Below are 19,127 nucleotides of genomic sequence, written 5' to 3' on the forward strand. Positions count from 1 at the left end.
CACACATTATACATACTTATATACATAAGGAGAAAGTCTCTATGCCCAATGTTGTAATGTTTAGAAAATGTCATGTGGTCACTAAAAATAGTTTATCCTACTCATGATTTGGTGTCTTGGGTATTTTTCTATTGCTATGAAAACAGCATGACCAAGGCAACTTATAGAAGAAAATGTGTACAGAGGCTTACAGTTCCATAGGGTGAGTCCATGACCATCATGGTGGGGGCATGGCAGCAGGCAGGCATGGCACTAGAAGAGAAGCTGAGACCTTGGACTTACCTCAGGTTGGAGAGAGAGAGAACTAACTGGGAATGGCCTGGCTTTTAAACCTCAAAGTCCACTCCCAGTGAGACACCTCCCCCAGCAAAGTCACAGCCTAGTCCTCCAGCAGCAGCTCCACAACTGGAGTCTACACATTCAGAGATGTGAGCCCAGGACCAGAGAGAGGGCTCCGCTGTTAGAGGCTGGGCTCCCAGCCCATGTGAGCTATGGGATCGTTCTTGTTCAAACCTCACAACCGGCAACCATACAATGAAGTGCAGCTTACCGATCTGGGCCATGATCTGACAAAGAGCAATCTGCTTTAAGAACGTGGACTTTCCACTCATATTTGGTCCAGTGATGATCAGAACGTTACTCCCTTCTGTGATATATGTATTGTTTGCAACAGGTTTCTCTGCAGATATTTTTTCAAGAATGGGATGCCATCCTTGTTTGATGGCTAAAGTGTCAGTAAACTCTGGTCGAACTGAAAAAAAAGGGGGGTATTTAAAGCTGAATACACACACGCGCGCACACACACACACACACACACACACACACACACACATATTGTGGTATATACATGGGGGCTGGCCTAAGTAAAAATTTTTTTTTTTAAGATTTATTTAGTATGTATACAGCAGTCTCCTGCATGTATGACTGAAGCCCAGAAGAGGGCACCAGATCCCATACTGTAGCTGTCTTCAGACACAACAGATCTGATTACAGATGGTTGTAAGCCACCATGTGGTTGCTGGGAATTGAACTCAGGACCTCTGGAAGAGCAACCAGTGCTCTTGACCGCTGAGCCATCTCTCCAGCAGCCTGGCCTTAGTAATTTTATGAGCCTAATTTGGGACAGTAAGTTACTACTTTATCCCCAGTATACTCTTAAATCTCCCTTAATTATAATGTGTATAACTCATTATTTTTAATTATTTCCAGAGAATGTAGTTCCTTTTCATTGTCCTGGTTTCCAAAACAACTTATGAAACATCTGTAAAAATTAAAATGAACCATATGGCCATTGGCAATGTCTTCAAAATAACCACTGACTCCTCTACATAGAACGTTTACCTAGGAGGCCTAAACATTGCTTCCCGTCTAACCATTTAGTGTTGAAAGCAGAGTGTAGCTAAAAAGTGGAGCCAAACAAAAGTAATATTCTGTCCTACACCCTTGAAAATATGTCTAAAAATCTATTTTGGAAATGGAGAAACCCAAGTACAAAGGACCTGTTAGGTGACAGAGAGATCTCTCTGAGAAATGGACTGCATGGGTAAGCTTCAAACTCATCACAGACTGAGGTTGGTACAGAAAAAAAACCAAAGGGATCTTAAAAACTACTGTAGGGGCTGGGGATTTAGCTCAGTGGTAGAGCGCTTACCTAGGAAGTGCAAGGCCCTGGGTTCGGTCCCCAGCTCCGAAAAAAAAGAACCAAAAAAAAAAAAAAAAAAAACTACTGTAATTTGGGAATTTAGATATATTTCTCAAATTAAATAGTAAGTTACTTAATAATTAACAAAACAATTATTAGAACAGCAAATCCTGGGCGGGGACATGTTCAGTTGATAGAGTGCTTGCTAAGGTCCATGCCAGACTGCTTACAGTGGGCATGCCAGTGCACGCGTGAGGTGGGTGGTCTGAAGGTAGGGCCATCCTCACTCTCTAACTCGTGTTCAGCAGTCTGCAATACTTGAGATCCCAAGGTAAAGTTCTGATCCCAAAGAAAATGTGAAAGAGTAAAATATTCCATCCTAAGACAGCAGTGAGAAAAGTTAGTATCTATTATTTATTGTTTGCTAGTATCATTTGGCATTATTAAGATTTAAGTTTAGAAGTATAAAAAAAATTTGTAATGTACTTCCCACAAAAACAAATCAATGTAATGGTACTGGAGAGATGGTTCAGTGGTGAAGTGAATTGTTACTTTGCAGGAGACCTGGGTTTAGTTCCCAGCACCCACAAAGCAGCTCACAACCACCCATAACTTCAGTTGCAGGTGACTAAATCCTCTCTTCTTGCCTCCAAGTGCACTGCATGCATAGGGTGCACAGACATATATTTATGCATATATATATATATATATCAAAAATAATCTTTAGAAAACAACCAATCAATGTAACAAATCAGAAATGTTGTTGCTAAATTAATCACAAATGTTAATTTTAACATTATCATACCTGCAGTTACTCAACCATAATTAGCACACACTAGGTCTAGGTGTTTGCATGATAATTACTGGTGAGTTTCATAAGAAGTTTCAGGGGCTAACTCTACTGGAATGGTGATCTGACATTGGAAAATGGCTATACATTTGCAGAAAGGCTTCATACAGACTTGGGGTGTGAAATGTAGCACAGATCTTAGTGCACTCGTGCCCCAGAGCTGAGAGATGTGCACCATGCAGATTTGCTTCTGTTAGTAGTCAGTATACCGCTACTAATGAGTATCCAGGTTATAACTTTTGAATCATGGCCACTTCACCAAGTAGACAGTTCAGCAGTCTTTCTTACTTGGGAAATCTAAAAATTACTGTAGCTTTGTTCTTTTTGACTTGCCACTTTTTAAATGAATATTATTTGAATTTAACTTCAAATTTCTGTAGATTATTTTTATCGTAATTATGTGTTTGTGTGCTTGTGCTTGGATATGTGCATGTGAATGCAGCACCCTAGGCAGCCAGGTGACTGTCCATGGGGAAGAGTTACAAGCAGTGGTGGGTACTGGGAATCAAACTCAAATGCTGGAAGAACAGTGTGCATTCCCAGTCATGGGGCCATCTATCCAGCCCCTGAGACTTTTTAAAATGGTGATTCCGCTATCTCCATTGTGTGTCATAGGCAAGAAACTATCTTAAGTAAAAAGAGCAAACTATGCACAACTGTTCTATAAAGTTGAACAAAATACAAACTTCAGTATGCCACATGCTTTTCTTGTCAAGGCAGTGACTCACCGTAGTCAGAGAGAGTGCAGGCATGAGCAAACGACAGCAGCATGTCCAGCATTGACACTGTGTCCGAGAGCTTGTACAAGCAATGGATGTGCTCGTAGATCTCACTGAGCAGCTTGCACACTATCCTGAAACACAGAGCGGACAAGGAGATGAGCAGGCTTTAATTGCTTAAGAACAACAGCATTCACAGGTGTGCACTACAAGAAAGTCTATTGTTTGGTTGGCTCATTTTAGATACAATATACATGTCTCAGTTCACCATCACATCTACCAGATAAAAAATAATCCATCGTCTTCTATATTCATTGTTGAAATGATGGCCTCATTAAATATAAACAAAACAGACATTTTCAAATAAGTAATGTGCTTTAGAAAATATAAAATATTTTACATAGATATAATCCAATGCTCATTATACACACATCTTATCTGCTAGTAATCTTTCTCACACACAAAAACATAAACACATATATAAACATACAGACAGAGACACACAAAACACACACACACAAAGACACAGGGGGAAAGGGACGAGGAAGAGATAGCAACTCAGACAAACAAAGAGTCACATACACAAATACAAACATATACACAGGTGCACCCCATGTTTAAATCATGCCATTGTTTAGATTTTTATGAGCAAGGTTATGATGTAATACTCTCCAGGGATTACTCCCCTGCCAAGGATGCTCCCAGAATTTGTATTAATAGTATCTGAGGCCCAGGACTTGAGACTTTTGAAAGCCTACACCTTCCACTTCATCTCAGTCTACCAGTTCTGGATGTTCTGTCTCTCCGATATTCAAAGCTACTGCTCCATGGACAAGAGAAGAGCTGGCACTATTGTGATGCTGCCTTAGGAATACCAGAATGTGAGAAGCCAACACACAGGGCATGGGAGAAAATAAGCTGAATTAAGCCCAAGAGGAGCTCATGCTTTGCACAAGCTTTGCACAATGGCGCAAGGCCCCGTGCAGAAGTCCTGGGGGTCCAGCTAGCTCTTCCTATTGCCCCCCCTCATGCTTCCATGAGGTCCATTTGTTCTCAACACAGTGGCAGGCTTTCTGTTCTAACAGTCACAACTCAACTGCCTGTAACAAGACAGAGTCAATTAACTAAACCTATTATAGTTCCCCTAACTAAACCAGTTTAATTCTGTACTCAAATACTTCAAATGCTCTTACATGTAGGTCATGTGATAGATTTCTCGCAAAGACTCTTGGCATCTTTCATTCATTTTAATTAAATCTGCTGATGTAAAGCTATATGAGTTTTTCACTTTAGAAATCTGTAGGGAGTTAAAAGCAATGTCAAGCTACGTGTACATGCACATGAGGTAAAACACATAGCTCATAGGACAGGAAGGTCAGTGCTCAGATTAACCACTTTACTTTCTAGGATAAAGTAGTACAAGGAAATTCGAAATACTGCCTGTGAAAATAAAAACAAGATCATGTAAAGAAAAAGCAAGATATTTCTAACCCAAACTCTCCAGCGTGACTGATTGGTAAGTTCTGACATGGCCCTGCAGACTGCATCTCATTAGCAGGTGACACGCATGGTGGACAGCAGGGACCCTCTGTGACCCACTGTGACTAGGACCCTCCTCAGCCCGTGTCCCCTCTGGGACCTTACTCAGAGTCTAGCTCTGTGCCCTTTTCATGTCAACCTCACAGTAAGACAGTGTCTGTGTGTACTGTTTGTGTGTGCAGGAGAGTGTGTACACAGGAAAAAGTACTCCATAGTCACAGGCTTAAAAACACTATGAAAACAAGCGTATTTCCTTACTGCAGACATTCTTAAACCTTTCATAGGAAAATTAGTCTGGAAAACTGTGTAAAATAAGAGGTAGGTGAGGTCCTTCAGCAGGTAAAAGAACTCACAGCCGAGCCTGGAGATCTGAGGTCAATCCCTGGGACCCACACGGTGGAAGGAGAGACCTGACTGGCACAAGATGTCCTCTCACCTCCAAGTGTAACATATAAAACAATGATATTTAACAATTTTAAACAAAAGGCACTCCAATGATTTCCTAAATTTTGTCAAAAAACATCTTTTGGACTTTGTTTCTTCATTTGCCTTTTGCCTCCTTCGGTTGTCCCCTCAAGGAGTCAGTATGGTGTGGCTGCTCAGTGGGGTACAGTAGCAAAGCCACGTCCCAAACAGAAGCCTGGAAAGTCTACCATCAATTCCACGAAACCAGGAACAGCCATTTCTTTGGCACTCCGAGTTAACCTTAATAAACTCTGAAGGAAGCTGGTCACTGGAGAGCGCAGTGCAGTCTGTGGTCATCTGGATGAAAAACCCCCTCGAGGAGCTGAAGCTGGTCCGTAAGGGAAGACTGTACTTCTCTGCGAGCTGTGATATCATTCCTAGGGACCAGAAACCAGGAAAACAAGAATCTCACGATGGCAAATTTCCCTGCAGTATAGCCTTTACTTATTATTTTATACACAAACAGGAAACTATTCTTAGTTTTTTTAAACAGTAAAAAAATGTTAATGTCTAAAAGATGTGGAAAGTACCCTTAAAACGCTGCTGTCTGATGTGTGTTTCTAAAGAAGAAATTATAAAAATTAAAACAAGAAAGAACAAGAATAGTAGTATTAGAGTTCTGTCTCGTTACTCGACTGTTTAGGAAAACAGAAGCCACATAAGCTGCAGCTGCTCGAGTCTTCCCACAGACCCTGCATCCCTACACAAGCTCCTGCTGGCTTTCCTGCTTTCCCAACCGTCTCACCATTTGGGGCCTAGACATTTCACCTGGCATTTGCAGCTACATTTCTCTTTACAGTGGCCATGCCTATCTAATAATTGGTAACTTTGTTAATTAGTATTATTTTTCTGTTAACTTTGTGTCTTGTTAGGGTTTCTATTGCTGTGATAAAACACCTTGACCAAAAGCAATTTTAGGAAGGAAGAACAATTTTGAGGTCGCACCCCATCACTGAGAAGAGTCAGGGCAGGAACCTAGAGTGGGATCTGTGCAGAGACCATTGAAGTCTTGCTGGCTTGCTCTCATGACTCCCTCCCAGTCCTAGTGAGTTGGACCCTCTGCTATCCATCATGAAACAGGAAAATGGACTTGTCCATAGGTCAGTCTGGTAGGGACAGTTGATGTTCCCTCTTCCCAAATGACTCCAACCTGTGTGGGGCTGACATCCAAGCAGCCAGCACACCCAGCACTCTCGTCTTGGACCTTCTATCACCTTTCACTGTGCATTCCCAGACCCCGGCCAGTGTGCGCACACTGTAGGAGCTCAATAAGTACACAGTGAGTCACTAGTAGCTCAGATGCTAAGCCTCTGATAAAACTGGTGCCTGCCGCTCCTGGCTAAAGCACATTGATAATCTCCAGTCTCCAGAACTCCCATGCACATCATTTCCCTCCAGTACTCTGACATCACTCCTTTTATTCTAAGATGGCACCTCGCTGGGTAGAGCAGGCTGGCCTGTGTAGACCGAGCTGGCATCAAACTCATAAAGATTTGTTTCTGCTCGCTCTTAAGTTCTGGGATTAGAGCGGTGTGCCACCAGGTCTGATGATAGCACTGCTTTTTTTCAACTTAATATTTTTACTGATTATCTGGGAATTTCAAATAATATACCCAGACTACACTCATTTTCCAGTCTTCCCAGATCTACCCATCCACTGTTAATTACCTCATCCTTCAAAAAAAGAAAAGGCAATTTGTATTGCCCATAATAGAATCACTGAAGCATGGTCAAACAACACTGGTTTTTTCAAAGAAGCTTTTTAGAGAGCAATATGTATTAGCCTTACTGTGTACATATAAAATTGTACTATATATATGTATATATATTTATAGATATAGATATATGTATGTATATATATAATAGATATATAGGTAGTAGGGTTTTATATATACGGATCTCTCTGTCTCTCTCTGTCTCTCTCTCTCTCACACTCACACACACACACACACACACACACACACACACACACACACACACTCCAGTAAGCAGAAGTAAAGCATGTGATACAATGCAGCAGCATGCTGGCACCATTACCTGCTATGTCGTCCACTATCTCTGTGTATGTCCTCCTGGCTATGTCCAGGAACTCACTGATGTTGGAGCGCACTGCATAGCACTTCTGAGTCCGCATGTTCAGGCAGCCCTTCATGTACCTTGCATCATCATTTATCACTGTTTTAATCTTCTCAAGTATTAGCCCAAACCTATCATTAATACAAAACAAAGACAGGTAATAAGCAAATAGCTACTTTCACAGTTAATGAAACCAAACCTCTGTGAGAGTTATTTTACAATAAATAACAAAGGCTTACATTTATCTAGGTTAAACTATCATTGCCTCAACTTAAAACTATTTTCTCAGTCAAGACTACTCAAAAATGGTATGAAACAACCAAATAAAACTAAAATTTGCTAATGGGGACATCTCTCAAGTCATGCATGATTGATATGGCTGTGAGTAAATACAGGGTTCACTAAAAACAAGACCCCTAATGAACTGACAAACAATTCTAACCCCATCTTCCTTCATTCCACATACACTTAGGCTGTATAGCAAGGGTTGTATTAGACAGGATTACCCAACAAATACGCCCCCTCAGTAAGGGGACATGTGCTGTGGGACACAAACAGGAGCCTACAACCACCAGTTGACAAGCACTGTAATTACAACTATACAAGCCACAGACTGACATCAGTTTACCTAACTTTTCAAATATTCTGTTCTTGAACATCACATTTAACTAAGTTGGTTTCAGTATCAAGTTCAGCTTGTAGCATAACAAATGATTCAAATCTTTGATCAACAAGGCAACTGTTAAGTTTGATAACCTGTTTGGTCAAGAACCAAGGTGCTGCTGCTAATAACTTAACAATACTAATTGTTTTTAGAACTTGTTCTACATTGCTATCTATTGGGATTTGTTTTTCTACATCAGGCCTTCCATGGTTTAGCAAAAGAAGATGATGTATTTCATGGACAAGTGTCCCCATGGAGAATGGCTACAAAGGAAACACTGGTCATTGGTACAAGCAGCCATTGGACATTTATCCTACTATCCTACCTGCAGGATCAATATGGAACTGGTAGTTAATGAATTCTTTGAAGAACCTTGAACAAGGATCTTCCTTTGTAGCCTGTTTTCCCAGAATGTGCTATGTAGACAAGGCTGCATGAACTCACAGAGATCTGTATGCCTCTGCTTCCCGAGACCACGCCCACACCAACAAAGTTTTCTATAGAAGATACGGTTCAAATCAATTATGATCAAGAATAGAAGTATGAACTATTAGTAGGTGACAAACCTATGGTCTTCCAAGGAGCCATAGTAAGCTCTTAGTAAGGGCGTGCTACAGTTCTTTAAAGCAACCTGTTAAAAAACAGAACCAAAAGTCAGCAAGTCATGGCACTACTCAAATTCAACACTTGGTACTCAACACTTGATCAAACGTTTTTGCTCCATTTTCTCATGTTTATTCTCAGGAGATTTCAGACATGAGTGAAGGTGAAGACAGACTGCATCGTCCCATAAAGTCATCTTTCACTTCAAGGTGATGATTTCTGTTTTTCTGTCTCCTAAACGGCATCCATCATCTTACAGAGGTAGGCACTGACACAGCTACTGCTGGGCAACTAAAGCTGCCCGACTGCTAATTTCAGCATTTAGACTTACCTTTATAAATGGAGCAGTCTCCCCCTCCACACAGTAGAAGTGGGATTAAGAACTTCCTTTTGTTTAATGGGAACTGCAAATAGGTAGCAACTGAACAAAGGGACACAGGAGGAGGAGGAGGAGAAGGAGGAGGAGGAGGAGAAGGAGGAGAAGGAGGAGGAGGAGGAGGAGGAGGAGGAGGAGGAGGCGGCAGCAGCAGTCTCTCTCCACGGCCATTTCAATGTGGGGAGACATGACGGCTATGATTTGATTCGCTTCGGAATGGAAAAACAGTATGTACATACTAGTAAAACTAAGAAGTTCACAGAAGCATTAAAAAAATCAGCCACTCATAAATTCAATTTACTTTCCAAAGATTATACACCCTAAATATTATGGCACATTTCCTGCCTCCATCTGAAATTTTAAAATGTATATAATCATATGTTCCCTTTTCCCTCACTTAATGCATCATGGATATCTGAAACTTTTTATTTCAATGTCCAATCATTTGTTTTATGTGTATGTGTGTGGGCATGTGCACAGCACAGAACATGTATGAAGGTTAGAAGACATCATGCAGGATCTCCCACTACATAGGTCTTAGGAATCATATTCAGGTGGTCAGGCTTGACAGCAAGTAGTTAACCACTGAGCCACCTTGTCTTGAGAGCAGTTTCTTTAATTTCCAACATTCCATATTGGTTTATTTTTCTTAGAGAAAGAGAGAAAGAACGTAAAGTTGGGATGTAGGGAGGTCTGAGAAGAACTGAAGAAGGGAAAAAACATGATGAAAATATATGTATAATTTTTTTAATAAACAAAAAATGTTTTTAAAAGTGTTAAAAAATAATTTTAAAGACATTAATGAATAGTTATGGGTGAACTCTATTAGAAAACTATAAAGAAAATTACTAATACTAAACAACTGAAATGAGTGTTAGATGCAGATATTATTAATGCAGATATATTAATGCTAACTATTCTGAGTTTGATAAATATATTGAGGTTATGTAGAACATCCTTGCTCATAGAAAAGACATGATTAGTACTTAGATACTATAACTTGTTTTAAGTGGGTCAGTGAGAGTTAATTAACCAAGGACAACGTGTATTTATGTATGCATGTTCTATACATGTAAAGAGAGTGAATGCACTCTTCTTACAACTTCTAAGTTTACTTTTTTCTAAAGAAAATGTCTAAAAATAGTGCTTTATATATTTGGTACAACACACATGAATTACCCTTAAAGGATCCACAAGTTCCAATGTGTGCTTCAGATAAATCAAGTTTGTTATCTTTGATTCAGCTGCATTAACCTGTACAGATAAAAGACAAACGTGAACACCCTCAGTTTCCTCTGGGCCAGTCAACTTCTATTAATATCCCATAGCTGAATACATCATCAAAGCTGGGGTGTCATCACATAGTGGTTAGAAATTACTGGCAGGGGTTGGGGATTTAGCTCAGTGGTAGAGCGCTTGCCTAGCATGCGCAAGGCCCTGTGTTCGGTCCCCAGCTCTGAAAAAAAAAAAAAAAAAAAAAAAGAAATTACTGGCCATAACTACAAACCCAATATGCTGATCTCCGAAAATTTGATGAGAGTTCACATAACTGTACCAATTTTCATTCTATTTCAGCATCTTTGGTGTAATTTAAACTGTAATAGTCAAAGGAAACACAGCAGCAATACAAATACTTAGCAGCAGCAGGAGACTGATATTAACTAAATAAGGTGCAAAGCTTCTTGTAACCAGGCTGAATCTCAGTTTCTTGGGTGACTTAGAAAAACTTTCCCCATTGGTTCCTGTTGGGCAAGCAAAACGATTTTTAACAATTTCAGTGTCTAAAATTAGTAATAGCCTTTCAGAATACAGCACTTAAGGGCTGGAGAGATGGCTCAGCCGTTAAAGGCTAGGCTCACAACCAAAAATATAAGAATACAGCACTTAAAATGATATAAATAAGCTTCACAGAAACTAAACTATACTCTCTAGAGCTGAGCAATGGCATAACTTAACACTGACAGGAGACTGGCTTAAGACGTCACAATTGTGACACACTGAACTTTATGTGAGGCTGCTGCTCTCTAAGGTGCCCTCACTTGGATTCTCATTACAAAAGACCTGAATTGTGACCCAGTGTGCAAGAAACATCATGAATGTTTTAGTCCCTAAAGATGTAATCTCACATTCTCTTACAACGGATTCCAGAAGATTTAAATAAATAAAACTAAGCAGGAAAAGGAATCATTATCCCTAGAAGGGAGGGGAAAGAGTCAGCTGTAAGCAGTGGAGCAGGTGTCTAGACATGGACCCAGAGCACACCATAACTGACTCACGGCCAAGCTGAGCACAGTCCATTAGAACCTCTCTATAGATGGCAGCGGTACAATTGCAAACCCATCTGGGGAAAAGAAACGTGGCTCTTTCTTTGTGGTGCACACACAAATTAATACAAATGAGTTTACAGATCTAAAAAAAAAAAAGTAAAGTGATACAGTATTTGGAGTGTGTCAAGAAGCCCCTGTGACTGACAATTAACTTCATCTGCCTGTCACACAGCCAAACTAACAGCCCAACTTGGTGGCAGTCTTGTTTCTGCCAGTGCACAAAAGCCCAATTCCAAGTCCTCCTGTCACAAAGCTCAGTATTGCCTCATGGATGCCCTCCCTTAAGGGCTTGCTGGAACTGTAGACATAAAACCCTACCTCTACCCTGCCCCCTTACCCCGGGCCTCTCTTCACACTCCTCATACCCACTGTGTGGCCGGACGTGAGCAGCCTCCCCTCTTGTGATAACAAAATGTTTGGCACTGCTGTCTCTGCACCATCATTCATACATTGTCATCATGGGCTGCAGATAAAGCATTACTACAGCATGAGCAATTCTGCCACTAATTATCTGTCTTAGTTAGGGTTTTACTGATGTAAACAGACACATGACCAAGGCAATGCTTGTAAAAGACAACATTTAACTGGGGCTGGATTACAGTCCATTATCATTAAGGCAGCATCCAGGCAGGCATGGAGCAGGAGGAGCTCAGAGTTCTACATCTTCATCTGAAGGCTGCTAGAACACTGGCTTCCAGGCAGCTAGGATGAGGGTCTTAAAGCCCACACCCACAGTGACACACCTACTCCAACAAGGCCACACCTTCTAGCAGTGCCACTCCCTGAGCCAAGTATATGCAAACCATCACATTGTCCATTTTAGAAAATAAGGAGGGTTTTTAAGGGGCTCAAAGGTTAAGAGCACTAACTGCTCCTTCAGAGGTCCTGAGTTCAATTCCCAGAAACCACATGGTCATTCCCAGCTCACAACCATCTGTAATGGAATCCCATGCCCTCTTCTGGTGTGTCTGAAGACAGCGACAATGTACTCATATATATAAAATAAATAAATTTTGAAGAAGGAGGAGGAGGGGAAGGTGGCAGCAGGGTTTAAGGGTTTTTAGGTCAAATGACTTCAGCCTCCATCATTAGAATGTTCGGGACAGGATCAGCAAATAGACCAAAAGCAAAGAAGAGAGGGAAAATAGACAAATCCACCTTACCCAGGGGTGGTCCTAGTCTTAGGGTCCATCAACAGAAGAATGGACATAAAACTGAGGAGAGCCATGGAGGTGATAACCCTTAGCGGACCAGAGAAGGGTACATTCAAATTACCATATCGTCTGCAAGCACACCACGGAAGACTCCACAGACACAGGAGATAAAGGGGCATTGTGAGCAACTGCATGACAGTAAGTTTACAAAGTCTTTGAGAGGCACAACTTAACAAAGTCCATTCCATTGAAATTGCATCTCATCTATTTTATTCAAGTTTTCTACAGAGTATCGGTACTGATGGCCATGTTCATGAAAGCTCTGTAACAGGTAAGGAAGGAAGAATGAAGCTTCACACAAATGCTACCAGACATTGAGGAGGGATAACCCCACAGCCCTGCTATAGAGCTGGTTCTCTCCTACCATCATGTGTATAGACTGGATTATACAATCTTCTCTCATTTAAGGAGACTCCCAACTATGTGGTGCCTGTCAGCAGGAGGCGTTTCCTACCTCCTGATGCTTCTATTACAAAAGGACTCTGCTCTCCAAAGCACAGAGAAACTCCCCAAATATGCATTAGGTACCAGTGAATTTATACAAATCATCACACTCAAGTTTCAGAAATGTACACAGCTCCTTTTCAAGTATGTGTGTGTGTATGTGTGCAAATATACATGCATGTAATTAAATATCCTTCAGTTCACCCTAAAAGGAAGAATGTAAATAATCTATTATGTCATTTATCTGTAATTATGCCCTTTATCTTTAAGGGCTACTTAAATTTGAAAATTATCCAGAGAGGTTTCATTTTTAAGATTAAGCATATTTGAAAACTAATCAAAGTTCATTTGATGATTGCTTTTAAGAACAATATAGCTGGACCTGATAGTGCATGCCTTTAATCTCATCACACAAGAGGCAGAGGCAGGTGGATGTAGACTGGTCTACATAGTGAGTTCCAGGACAGCCAAGACTACAGAGACCCCATTTCAGAAAACAAAGAATACAACAGAAAACAATATATAAACTTTAGAACTAACATAAATTTTTATATAGTAGGAAAATAATATATGCTATAAGTTTGTTGAAAAGTATATAAATTATATATTTAAGTAAATATTTGATTAGCTTAAATATACTACTTTTTCAACTGCCAAAGATGCTTTTACCTAAGGTATAAAACTAATCTGGGCATCAGTGAGGCACACGTACCCAGGACATTTTCATATCCTCGCCCCACTGTCCATCAAGACAAGCTGTGTTTTATGAAGACCAGCACAGCACAGCACAGCACAGCACGGCACAGCACATGGTGCCCTGTAACACATACCGTGTCTTGCTTTGGAATCTGAACCAAAACAGAAAGCAGCTGCTCTGTGTCCAGGAATCTTGATATGACTGCAACAGAAAGTGAGCACTTGAACTTCACAGAACAATCCAGGCAAGGGCATTGTGGGGTCATTCACTAGAGCACAGACAACATAGGTCACAGGGACGTCAGTATCGACTTAAGCACAGCCAAACCCCCGTATATCAGATTATATACATTCTAAATAATCACAGGGCAGGAAAGAGACTTGTGATCTCATGATGGCCATCTCCCCCAGTCGGACAAAGTTAAGTCACGGCTGGTTACAGCTAGCCTGCTTGAGGTCCATGATGGATCCTGAGCTTAGCTGACTATGGTCATGTGTTACCTGAGTAGCACACATAGCCCCACACTCTAAATAAACAAGTAACTCCCCATTTGGCAAGGGGAACATACATTAAGGCCTCTGGCTGTGTAACTTGTTTAGCTCTCAATGTTCCCCTTTGTCCCCCACTCCCAAAAACATGAGCACTCCCAATAATAATGACCCCAGTCAGTCTTCCTCCAATCCCTGCCATAATCTACATAAAACCCACTGGTCAGCACAGCACAGCACAGCACAGCTAAGCCATGTATTCCTCCCTTGGACTCACACTCTTGAGAGTTCTTATATTTCCTTAGTAAACATGTTTGTGTTTCCTTAAATCCTGAAGCCCAGTGGTCTGAGGTGGTTTTGGACACTGTTAAGTTTCTGGGATGTTAGCTCCTCAGTTAAGCCCACTAAGAGTCTAGAAAGGATTTGTCCCTCTCAAAGAACCCACTTCTTTGCCTCAATAAATAAGCCTGAGAGCAATTGAGGAAACTCCTTGAAGTCAATCTCTGGCTTCTACACCCATGCACACATATAAACAAGCATACATGTGACATATATATACACAAATATGCATACTATATATATATACACAAATACAAAGAATACATATACACAAACACACAAAGAATAGCTTCAAGTTCTGGGCTGTGAATATATGCTATGAACCCACTAAACTTAACAGCAAGCTTGATGGTGATAATGCTAGAATATGATGATTGATGTGAAAGTCTTCATGTGCAAGGACGTGCACCAAATCAAACCAAGAGGGATGGGCAATGACAGGAAGGAAGTGACAGGAATGTACTTTTCAGCTGAAGGTGGTGGCACACTTGCCCATAATACAAGCACACAGCAGACTTGCCAATCTGAAGCCAGTCTGGATTATATAGCAGATCCTGTCTGTCTCAATGAGAAGGGAGGGCTGTAACTCCGGTTCCAAGGGGTACAATGCCGCTAGTTTCTGAGGGCACCTACATGCATGTGGTGCACATAAATTCATGCTGTCACACATGTACACATAAATAAAAATACGTCTTTAAGAAAGGAAAGACAGGAAGAGGGTAAGGGTATAGTAGAGGGGAGGGGAGAAAGAAAAGAGGGAAGAGAAAATAAAATGAAGGAAAAAGAGAGAAAGGGGAGAAAGAGAAGGAGGGACAAAGGAGGGCAGAAAAAGGGGAGGGACCTAGAGACTTTCAGGAAAACTGTAGGCTTTACTGACCCTGCAAAGGAGTTCTGGAGTGCAGTCACACCAGGCTGAGAGAGCTGGGCTTTTACACACCATTAAAGGGCTCTACTTACCCAAAAGCAGCCTCTTAGGACAGCCTAGGTATGACATCAAAAGCAAACATACACGGTGATGTAAGAGGGATCCAAGAGAGCAAAGCAACACCTGAAATGATACCTTGGACACAAGCATCTCAGTGCACGTGTAAGACTAGAGACAAAGTGGCAGCTGACAGGATGTGCTGAAGAAAGGACAGTGAGCTTTCCACTGTTAAAGACAGAAGGGGGCTGGAGAGATGGCTCGGTGGTTAAGAGCCCCGACTGCTCTTCCAGAGACCCTGAGTTCAATTCCCAGCAACCACATGGTGGCTCACAACCATCTGTAAAGAGATCTGATGCCCTCTTCTGGTGTGTCTGAAGACAGTTACAATGTACTTATATATAATAAATGAATAAATTTAAAAAAAAAAGACAGAAGGAAAACTGTGGTGAGAGCCAGAGAAGGTGAAGTCTGAGGAGAATCCAAGTCCCCATGGCAAAGCCCACAAACACACAAAGCCAAGCCCAGGAGACTAGGCAGTTGGACAGAGATGCAGCCAGATGAAGAAATTAGCAGCAGACAGGCACAGAGGACTGCTTCTAGGTAAACAGGACAGGCAAAGTGTGGACGGACTGCATTTAGTGCGGAAGTTTACAACATTTAAAAGCTGGAGCTTGGTCCACTTCACAGTGAAACAACTTCAAATTTTGGCACTTGGGATTTACAGAAATGCTAGATAAACAGCTAACAGAATATTGCTGTGAATAATAAAGAAAGGGCTAAAGGTTAAAAGTGTCCTCTTCTGAAGGTGGAGAGAGTGCTTAGTGATTAAAAGCACTGGCTGCTCTTCCAGGAAATCTGAGCACCCGCACAGCAGCTCATGACGGCCTGTGATTCCAGCGCCCTCTTCTGGCCTCAGCAGGCATCAGACACACAGTGCACTGACATACACTAGGCAAAACACCCATACCCGAGACGTTTAAAGATTAAAAACAAAAAAGTTTTCAAGGATTTGCACCTTCAGTGAACTACCTTTCAGAAACTTAAACAAAAACCCTTAAGCTGGCCACATTTTAATTTAAGATTATTTAAGGCAGCATAGTGGCTTGTCCTGTAATCCTAGCACTTGGGAGACTTAGGCAGGAAGGTCTGACCGACCGGAGCTAAATTGAGACTCTAAGTAAATAATAAAATCTGCTCACCTGACTGGAGTCCATAGAAGAGCTCCTCGTCCTGAAGCAGCTCCTGGACACAGTCCAGCCTCATGCTGATTGTTTCCACATCAACCAGCGGCTCCAGGATGTTGGAGCGCAGCCTTCTGCTCCCTCCCGCAGTCTTGGTGTAATTTAAAACACCAAAGAGAGTGTGATTACTCCTTCCAAAAGACAAGTTGGAAATCTCATTAAGGAAAAATAGAAAAATCCTTTTAACTTTAAAATTAAATGATTCTATAATCTACATCAATGATTTACAAACTTTATTATACGGACAAATTACATGGGGATACTAACTCAGTATGATTAAGTAAGGCCTAGAAGATACATTTTGTTTATGCTTAAGTGTGGTTATTTACACAGGGCTCCTGTAGCACAGGCCATCCTTGAACTTGTCTCGACCCTCCGAAGAGCTGATATTAGAGGGGTGGGGAGTGACCACACCCAGTCTGAGAGTCTCCTGGATCCCAGTGTGCCATCACTGACCCACATGTGACTAACGAGGTCAGCAGCATCTCCTGAGCACCCAGGGCAGATGTGGTTCCTACGTCACGGGCTTTGCAGGTCAGTGGCTGATGGCCAATAGTTTTTATCAATCTACTGGTCGAGACTAAGGACAAAACAAAGCATAGGGAGAGACAGACAATCAAGTCATCATCTGAAATATTATCGCGATGACATGATGACTCAGTGAGTGATGGTGCCTGCCACCAAGACTGGGGACCTGAGTTTGATCCCTGCAACCCGCATGGAAAAAGGAGAAAACCAACTCTAGCAAATTGTCCTCTGACTTCCACATACATGTTATAGAATATATATGTATGCATGTGAGCATGCATGCACTCACACACAAATCATTATAAAACAAAAAATTTAAATAATTATCCGAGTTGGTCATTGGCTTTCTATGTTCTTATTACACCAGGAGGGCAACACCAAATCAACTGCAGAGCAATTTCAGTGAATATGCTAGTGGTGTCAAGTGACAGCTAAATGGTCTGTACTCCTCCTGACTAGTGACGGTGAGCATCTGTCTATGAATTTACTGGTGTCCACACAAAGGCACACCTCTGATCTCATAGCACATAAGACATGGGTTACTTTAAAACCAAGTATAAGAAACCATGGCCCAGGAATGCAGATTTAAATTACCCCAATTTCCATGTGACGTGGACGTAGTTTCATAAATTTTTTACTGTAATAGAACAAAGAATGTCCTGGATTTGTAAGATGCTGGTGGACCGTTAAGTAGAGATAACAGCAAAGCAGAGAAATTTCATCTCAGGACTCAGATGCTGTCTGATGACTCTGGGCCTTTTAGTTAGTAGAAATACAGTTTGTTAATTCACTTCAAAACGTTTTTATCTGTTTGTCAGAGGGTAGTAAGGACAGCACAGAGGTGGGCGTGGATGGGCTGTTTCAGGCTAAAGATAGTCCAAGATAACCTGTCATCGGGCTCGGCCTCCCCACCTCACTGCAGCCAAACCAGCTCATGGCCTGTGGAAGGAAGCCACAGTGTCTTCCTAGGCACCAGGACCACACAGCGAATCTGTTATCTTTTTTGATCATGGTCCTTTACTTAATCTTGGCAACTAAGGTTTTGCTTTTTGTCGATTAGTAAACACGATTCTTTTGAAAACCTGCTTTTGTGAAAAATCTTGATTCAGCAACAACACAGCAATGATTTAAATGTTTATTTACTGTTTTTCCACCAATAATTTAAAGAACTTTCAAGCAACTAACGCCAGAAGTTGACAACATGACATTCAGTAAGCCAGGAAGACGCTGGGTTGTCTTACCTGTAGTCCTGGTTATTAACTAACAGCTCCAGGTTTTGGGCTGATGATGAATCTATCATGGCTGTCTGCTCACTACCTTGGAAATAAATCTTTAGCGATTTGGGTGCATACACTGAATTTTGAATAAATTCAACATATTTTAATAAGGCTGCAGCAGCTGCAAGGCAGTAATACCTGTAATTGACCACAAAGCAACAGTGTAAACTTAGGATAAATAAACAGCTCTATTGTAAAAAGAGATTTAATTCACCTGAATATCATGAAAATTCGAACATTCAGACCGTAGTTCTTAAATCCAAAGGGGAAAAAACATTGAGAATGCCAATTTTGGAAACTAAGTAAATAATATTAGATTGCTTTAATAATGGATAAATAAATGTTCATTTGATTTTAGAGCAGTCTAGTCTAGAGCTGCCTGGAATCCACCACAACCTTGAGTATTATCTTTCCAAGTTCTGAGATTACAGATGTGAGCCACCATGCTTAGCTATAAAGGCAGCTTTTGAAGTCTGTGATTTTCAGGATAGCTTACGTTAGCAAACTGTGTATTAAAAGACAACATTCAGCAAAGGAGGGTAATGCATGCCTTTAATCCCAGCACTTAGGAGGCAGGGGCCAATCTGGGTCTACACAGCAAGTTCCAGCTCAGCCAGGGTACACAGTGAGACGGAAGGTTGGGGGTATACAGTGAGGAGGAGGAAGAGGAAAAGAGGAAAAGGAGGAGGGAGAGAAGGAAGAAGAAAAGGAAG

General features: G+C 41.3%; 1 protein-coding gene across 1 annotated transcript in view; it reads right to left on the reverse strand.

The window, feature by feature from the left end:
* Positions 1–19,127, reverse strand: part of Msh4 (mutS homolog 4) — a 50,613-nt gene that overhangs the window by 15,230 nt on the left and 16,256 nt on the right. The window contains 10 exon segments of the mRNA NM_001106477.3: positions 551–751; positions 3,221–3,345; positions 4,405–4,508; positions 5,456–5,592; positions 7,253–7,422; positions 8,522–8,586; positions 10,114–10,188; positions 13,750–13,817; positions 16,568–16,740; positions 18,379–18,552. Coding sequence (NP_001099947.2) covers positions 551–751; positions 3,221–3,345; positions 4,405–4,508; positions 5,456–5,592; positions 7,253–7,422; positions 8,522–8,586; positions 10,114–10,188; positions 13,750–13,817; positions 16,568–16,740; positions 18,379–18,552 — 1,292 coding nt within the window.

The sequence above is a fragment of the Rattus norvegicus genome, chromosome 2 (genome assembly GCF_021556685.1).
Source record: "Rattus norvegicus strain SHRSP/BbbUtx chromosome 2, alternate assembly SHRSP_T2T, whole genome shotgun sequence".
NCBI classification, from domain to species: domain Eukaryota; kingdom Metazoa; phylum Chordata; class Mammalia; order Rodentia; family Muridae; genus Rattus; species Rattus norvegicus.